Source organism: Pinus tabuliformis, chromosome 4_1 (genome assembly GCF_031772625.1).
Source record: "Pinus tabuliformis cultivar Carrire ecotype Pingquan chromosome 4_1, CPIR1, whole genome shotgun sequence".
NCBI classification, from domain to species: domain Eukaryota; kingdom Viridiplantae; phylum Streptophyta; class Pinopsida; order Pinales; family Pinaceae; genus Pinus; species Pinus tabuliformis.
Window position 1 is genome coordinate 984,773,767 of NC_142303.1, and position 8,301 is coordinate 984,782,067.

Below are 8,301 nucleotides of genomic sequence, written 5' to 3' on the forward strand. Positions count from 1 at the left end.
TAGCAATCAAATCATTGCACGAAGGCAAGGCCATTGTCCCACAAACAAGGGGGTCTCATACACCAATTTGGTATGTAGTTTGGTTGTGACCTTAAAAATAGATTGTTATTATTATTGTAGTGCCAACAAGCCCCATAAAATAAACACATACTAATGTGGTAAATCTAATAATAGTGTGATGATACATTTAACAAGAATTTGTCCAATGCCACAATAGCAAACAATAGAGGTAATATATTAGTATCACAATGAATGTGTTAATTGGTTGTCACGTTAGTTTTTATTTCATTACTTCTTAGTCAATCCATATTTTCTTATCATAAACACCAAAGAGGTCATGGAGGTTGATTGATAATTATGTTGCTCCTCAACCAATGTACATCAAACACTAGGGTGAAGACAAATGCAAAGGGATGCAATTATGAAAGAGGCCATGAAAGAGACCAACCAACCTATTTAATGTAATGACACAATTGAAGACCAACCAACCTATAATAAATATGTTTTCTTTGATAAGCAATTAACCAATAGTTAAGTTTGATTATGGTTAACTATTTTTTACCCACCCATGGTTTTTCCCTTATAAATACTACTCATCAACGATAAGTTATTGTAACAACAAATCAACTTGGGTGTACAAGGGAAGGGTGAAGGGACTTAACTTGACGCCCACAATAAAGTGGATAGTGGAACACTATTAATCAATGATAAATTATTGTGGTAGCAAATTAACCTAGGTGTGATAAGCAAGGGTGAAGGGACTCAACTTATTGCCACAATGAGGAAGGTGATAGGGTAGACACGTCGAGACTCAAAGACTAACACTGTTTTTGGGGGTTGTAATGGTGAATTCTAACTAACCCTCTAGATAATCATTATAAAAATGACATTGGCTTCCTTCCAAATTTTGAATATTCTTTTATAATCATTTAATTATGGTAAAGACTATATATTGCAAATTAAAAATGACAAGAGGACGGTCAACTCAAGGAGGTGCCATAGTGGGAGTCGAGGATCATTAGTTTCACCCTTCATAATGTGATGACTTGATTTGCGATAAAGAGAGGTCACCAACCATCGTAAGCGAGTAGGCTAGGCTATTTAGGTTTGAATTAAGTACAAGTGAAGGATATACTAGATATTTACTTTCGCATTAGCTTATATTAATAGATTGTTTCGTAATGCATATCTCATATCATTAAAACACAAAAGCAAAAATGTATATAGAATTAATCAAAATAGATCAATTTTAATTTCAGATATATTAAGTATCAAGAAGGATAAAAATCCCCTTGTAAAAACATTTTAATGTTTAAAAGATTCAATGTTAATACGGATCTATATTTCCTAAAGTGGGGTGGGGTGGTACAGTGTTATGGTAATGGAAATGGAGTATTTGCACCTCCTCACTAACAACTACATGTTGTGATGACAAATCCTCAAGTACCCATGCAAAGGAATTGGGAACATGAGCAAAGTTGGGTACCAAAGGACATAGTGCATTTGTGTCACCCCAACATACATGACTATGGGAAGGATGACGAGCATGATGGTTTGATCAAGGTGCCCTCAACTCAACATGCGAAATATTATCACACAATCACGACACTTAAAAGATAATGAGGTCTTACAATAACTATAATAGCTCAATGACAAAGACGTATTCAAGTAATTTCCTAATCCTATGCTTGCTTGCATGTTATTTGCTCAAATGGGAAAAGCCCCTTTGTGGTGCACTCATGTTGAAGTCATTGTCGCAATAGCTACCTCTGCTTTCCTCTAGACCACCTCTCAGTGTCTTCACAATCATGTGTAGGTATTGGAAACCACTATAGGTGTTGAGTGTGCCAATAGGGAGAAAGAAGAGGTCAACACCATGGTAATTGAATTTATATTAGACCTTGGTTTGAGTCGTTCTAGACACTAAATTAAGCTACACTATGGAATTATATTGGCATACTAAATCTTTTCTAGCTCATGCCCTGGTCTCTCAAAACAAAGACTGGAAGGAGACCTATGATTGCTTAGTGTTGGACGAGAATCAAAATCATTTTCTAATCACTCTGGTTTTCTGGTTGGTAAGGAAGTACGAAGGGAAGATATAGGTTGAAACTCTTGAGCCCTCAAGGGAAACTCTGATTGTCCTTTGCTCCTCATTGAAAGAAGCAAGTTGCAATAGTCCTCTTTAGTCATTGGTTTTCACAATATTTTCTCAAATTTCATTTTGCAATTTTTTTTATAGGTTGAACCTCAAAGATTCTATAGCTATAAGTCTAGTTTCCATACTAAGTTTTTAAACCAATTGTAACTCATATGATTATCATTATGACACAACCAATTTCCCATATTGAATTTTTAAAACAATTGTAACTCATATGATTATCATTATGACACATGGGTTGTCAAAACCAATTTTCCACTTAGATAAGTCCCTCTATTTTTTATTTATTAGGTCTATCTATTATGGATACTTAGATACTTTTCAGAATAATTATTTATACTCTACTAGCAACCATAACCCTAAGTTTTTGCTTGCTAATAAGCCAACTTAGCAAATTATAAATGTCTCTATGTATCATATTTTGATTCTATCAAAATATAAAGAAATAATAAACTCACTCTATTATCTATATCTCTTTAAAAAAAATAAAGTCAATTCTCTCTTTAATTTCTTTTTTTTTCTTTTTTATTTTTAAAAATAAATGTACAATATAAAATTCCCATTTTCCACATAACATTATGTTATGTACATTCCATTAATATCTCTTTCATTTTCCACATAACATTATGTTATGTACATTCCATTAATATCTGTTTCATTTGGTTGGTAAAATACTTTAACCGATACAATATTTTCTTTTGCATTTCGAAAACTCAAACAAGGATTTAGAATTCTGTCGATACTTTGTAATGTATTTCACACGAATGACGAATAATCATGATGCTTTACATTTTATTTCTTGTTACACCTTTGTTTGAATTTGCATTTTCTTCTATATTATTAAAAGTGCCAAAGGGCAGGATTATTGTCTAGAGTTTGCACTTTCTTCCATATTAATAAAGATGCGGAGGGTAAAGATAAAACATAAAATAGGGTATCAGAAGTCAAAGAGAAAGCACCGAGCGCTAAGGTTTGAGCGTAAGACGAGTGTTAAGGTTCAAGTTTACCACACTTTAACATGTTGAGAATTTGGGGTCAAGCTTAAAATTAAAATATAAACCACTATATCATTATCAATTCCAACTAACATATTAAAAAATCCAAAATAAACGTCGCTTTATAGAACCACTATATCATTATCAATCAAAACTAACATATTAAAAATCCAAAATAAACGTCGCTTTATAGAGTTCCAGTGATGTTATTGTCCACCCAACCACTGTTTTTGGACGTTTACGAAGGACTACTCGGACGTCTCTCAGAAACGTTCCAAGCTAAGGGATTCCTCGAACAATGGCGTTTTCGTAGAGTCAACGCATCAGATTTCATGTTCCGTTTTCAGGCAATTAAAACGTCAAAAACAATAACAAATCATCGCTGCCTTACACATCATTTTAGATCTGGGAAGGACCAGTTGTCGGTGTTTAAACATAGTTTTTGGGGCCAAATGTAATTGTGGATGAACTTGCACAGGGTAAACAATGGCTCTAGTTTAATCCCTTCAAGGAGGAACTTCAAACTCTGGCACCATCCAAAAATTAACGAGATTAAGACTGCCCAGGGAGCTAGCTCTGTGGCGAATTAGAATCCAATTAGCCAGACCTACTGTTATAGATAAAATATTTGTAACCTACGCGATTGATTAGCATACCAAGGTCGTCCATGCATTCAACCAGTCCAAATATTTAAGTTCCTAGACATCCCCTCTGTCTTCAGGAATCTCCCAAGGTGCCGAGGGAGATGGTGAAATAGAACTGAGAAATGGCTAACCAGGTCAGTAGCCCTGGCAGCCAAGTTTTAAATTAGTAGTAAACTCACATTTAAGCTTAGACAATGCGTGCTAATTAACAGAGCATTAGAAGGAAGTGAATCTAAGTGTTTCTTTAAAATTACATCAATCAAAGAGCTCCTCCGGCCAAGAAGCCTAGTCAAAACCTACTCTGCAAACTCTAGCTATCACCCCAATTATGTTCAAATTAAAGGGACCTTTGTCGCTCAAAGTATCTAGAATGCAAGGGAATATGCTAAGTCATTCCTAGACAACACACCATCTGGACATGCGCTAAAGAAGGTTTTTTCTCCCCAATCCATCACCCTGGTTGAGCTGAAGAATGAATGAGAACCGTTCATGAATGTCTGCATGTGAAAGTCCTCTCTCTAACTACATCATCAGATGGCCTAGTGTACAAAAAAGGTCTTTAAAATTCATAAACAACACGTATAGACTACATAAAAATTGCATGATCCGAAATACTGTGAGAAAGACATTCCAGATGAATTAAACATTGCCAAATCTGATCAGAAGCAAGCTTCTGCTCGAGGATGGATTTTCCTATCCAAAAATTAGGCAAAAGCACTGAAAACAGAGTTGACAAAAAAACAATAAATTTGAGATTATTAATGTGAAGAATCTGCAGACTCTAATCATATATTCTTCCTTCTTTTCAATATCCAGATGCATAAATGCTGCTATAAATATTTGCAGTGATAAAATCCCAAACAATACAGTAAGTCACCAACCAATAGACTATTGAAATTTTATACACTAAATCTTTTATTTAAGTCTTCCATTAGCATACCAGTGTTCCAGACTGTCCTCGATACTCTTATGAACTTGTTTTTGTACGTAATCCTACAATCCATATGTAATGTTGATTGGCGGAATCAGTTAGTCTATAGGTGCAAATATAGTCATTAAAAGTTTCAAATATGAAACAAGGGGAATAATGGTTCGTACATTTTCACCTGAACAAGTCCTGAACTGTAAGCCAGCTCGGTTTCAACAAAGGTTGTTCAGTTGTAACAAAAATGACCGCAGCAGGAAATGCAATCTATGTTTACATTTGATTCTACGTAGCAAATTGTTGGTTGAAAGGGATATAATCTTGCAATTAAATTCAATACTCTTTATTGCAACATTGTAGGGTTGTATCAAGATATTAGTTGTAAAGCTGTTGAGTTCTACGACAGAATTTGTTCGTTACCAAAAAAGATAACCTGTCATTCAATTAGGGTGGATGCAGAATGGTTTTGTCCTGCCTTGCGTAAACTGGGTTGAGGAATGTTATACAACTGTAAGCTTTGCAATGCTAAATAATGGAGCCGCCTTAAAAAATTTCAGGCCCAGTAGAGGCTTGAGGCAGGGAGTCCACTATCATCTCTTTTAAATCCTGGTTGCGTAGGAGTCTCTAAAGGTTCATTCTTCAGCAAATGGCAGAGTGAATGTTAAAAAGGGTTAACATATTGCTTATAACAAGGTTGTATAAAATGTCCAATTCTACATTGCAGTTTGATTGCTGAAACATGATATAATCCCAAGTTCAATATGGGTCTTCCTAATAAGTTAATTTTGGAAAAGAAGCTAGAGATACCAACCAGAGCTACACTTGAGACTAATACTCGAAACAAATCTATTGAACAACAAAATACAAAGCATACTTACAAGCTTTTCAAATTCTAAGGTATAAGAATTTGTTTTAAAATAGAATACGGTCCACATTTACATTTGGCCCTCTTAGGCATTGCAATTTGCAAAAGCTGGAATGGGGCATCAAAAGCAAAGTTTGATTTCAACGTTCAAACTGAAAACAAATTTTGTCGTTTCCTTCATAAAAATTCATGCAGAAACAAAATGAGAAATATAGCAATAAGCAATCATCCCACAACTGATAATATCTAATGACTTACTTTGTGCATTAAAAGGAACATCAATTATGTACAAAGAATTCGAAGCATTGTGACTTGGACGAAAATAATAAGACATAAGATAATGTAAACTACTAGAACGAAACCTGAAGTCAATACTTTACTGAAAAAAAGAGGAACTTGTTACCATTGCTCAAGTTTTCACGTCATTCTAATCATCAACATCCCAGCTCAAATCCTCGTCATCATCCTGTGCAATGCTGATTCTATTACGAACATCGGGAGGACTTCCTCTTGCGGTGAATTTCTTTTCATCCACACAACTTAGATCTTCAATCTCATCCCAGCCGAGGTCATCTTCCTCCTGAGAAGATGGTTTACTGGAGACAACAGAAAAATCACTACCTTTGCTAGACTCTGCAGGGTCTGCTTTGACTTCCATGAATGTCTTATCACCAGCTTTTACACACTCTGATTTTTCACTGCCTTCATCAGCTTCATCAACCATTATTTTGTCGGCCAAAATTTCAGCAGCTTTTGCTTTCTCTGACAGATTTGCATCAGTTACTGTTTTCTCAGCCAACCCTTCGGCAACGTTTGGCTTCTCCACAATTTCTTCAGCAACCTTTGGTTCCTCCAAAACTTCTTTGGCAACCTTTGATTTCTCCACAACTTCTTCGGCAATCTCTGATCTATCGACCGATTCGACAACAATTTCAGATTTTGCGGCCAAATCATCACTAGATTTTGGTTCCTCGCCAAAATCTTCACCAACCTTCAGCTTTTCTACCACCGATTCGGTGACAATTTTATCTTCGACAGTCCTCTCTTCCACTTTCACATCAGTTTCTTCCTCATCGTCATCCACCTCCCAGGTCAAATCCTCTTCTTCCTGAGAAATAATAGCTCTCTTCACAAGATGAGCCCTAGCTTCCTCAGCCTGCTTAAGCTTATAGAGCCGATAAAAATACCGTGTCCAGAAAGTTTCATAATCCACAATATTTGGCACGAGCCTGGACTTAACCTCCTCCATGAAAGCATTTTCCCTACACAAAACCTCGATCTCCTCGTTTCTCTCATCAAGTCTAAATTCCGACTTCCAGGCTTCAAAATCCTCAATATCTTCAGGTTCTTGGCAGTAAGTGTTACTGTCAAGCTGCATAGCTCTAATCTGAGTTTCAACTCTACTATATTTTCCCTGGAAGCTAGCATTACTATAGGCAGAAGAAGAAGACTCGCCGCGACCAAAACCCTGATCATTATTATTATTATTATTTGCATTTTCCTCATCGAGCCTTGAAATCAATTCCTTACCTTCGGCCAAAATGTCGGTGGTCCCTCGCCAAACCGAGATCCCGAATTCATCAATTACCTGCCCCACGGACTCTAGGGATTCCTGTGCCACAGAAGCCCCAACATCCAGCGAATTCGGCAAATCCTTCACGGCGCGGCTCGCAACTTCGCGGATCACCTCCGTCTCCTTCTGCAGCCCCGAGCGAAACTCTTCCAAATCGCGGCGATAGGATTCAATAACCTCTTCCGATTTTGAGGTCAAAGTCTTTACAATACCCCCAAGGCTCCAGAATCCCGCACTCGCTCCCGATCTTTCAGCGTCAGAAGGATTTTTCCCCTGTTCCGGTGCTCGATCAGTGGCGATTTCATCATCGACGGGACTCCATTCCTCGTCTTGATTGTCCCAGCCGTCGGTCACCTCTGGGTCCGGATTATCCAAATCCTCTGAATTTTTTGATGATGAAGATCCATCCTCGTTGAAAAATGCAGTCTTGAAGAAATTCATCTTTCGAGGCCAATCTCGGCAGGATTCGACAATTCTGGCACCGAAATAATTCTAAGGATCACACAACTCGTGTGGTCTGCTGGTTGAACGTTATCAGGAAGGAAACTTTTGAGGATTCGTAAAAATTTCGGTTGCAGAAACCCTCGCTGTGAACCGCCGGAATCGGCTGCGAAGCCCGTAATGGATCCGGGAAGAGGCAAAAGCTGAAATGAGTACAAAAATGAAATGTAATTCTGCGACTAATTTGGGTCATATGATTGACATTATTATTGCTTATAAAACTCAAAGCATGCCTAAGTTTTCCCCTTTTATAAGAAAGAGGTTGAGTAAATATGAGTAGATATGACAATTTTATATGGTGGGGTGTGCTAATTTTTTAATCAAAATGAGATAATATAAAGAGGCGAGAAGATTCTAAAATCTTAAAATATAGTAAAATATTAATATATTTATATACTAATACATTCCGTACAAAATCGAAATGAAAATAATTGATATTTAATTTAGAAGATTTAATGGGTTATATTAGAGAAAATTATATATCAATTTGTATGAGAATGGAGAAAGGGAATACTTCCAAATGATGACCTCGAGCTTAGTCAAGGAAGAGGACAATAAAAGAGGAGAGAAGTTTTGCCTTCTTTGAAGCAAGAATAAAGTGCAATGTAATCCAGCGAGCCTAAGGTGACAACGCATT

At 36.7% G+C, this 8,301-nt stretch overlaps 1 protein-coding gene across 3 annotated transcripts in view; it reads right to left on the reverse strand.

Annotated features, from left to right (window-relative positions):
• LOC149179433 (uncharacterized) overlaps positions 1-7,898 on the reverse strand; it is a 79,835-nt gene extending 71,937 nt beyond the window's left edge. For 2 of the 3 annotated variants that reach the window (XM_089420659.1, XM_089420657.1), the window contains exon 1: positions 5,994-7,898. In XM_089420659.1, the coding sequence (XP_089276785.1) occupies positions 6,018-7,604 (1,587 nt within the window). In that variant the 5' untranslated portion in view covers positions 7,605-7,898 and the 3' untranslated portion in view covers positions 5,994-6,017. Of the gene's footprint in view, positions 1-5,596; positions 5,766-5,993 lie in introns of those variants that run through there. The other variant, XM_089420658.1, reaches the window with a different exon arrangement.
• Between the last annotated feature and the right edge of the window lie 403 nt (positions 7,899-8,301).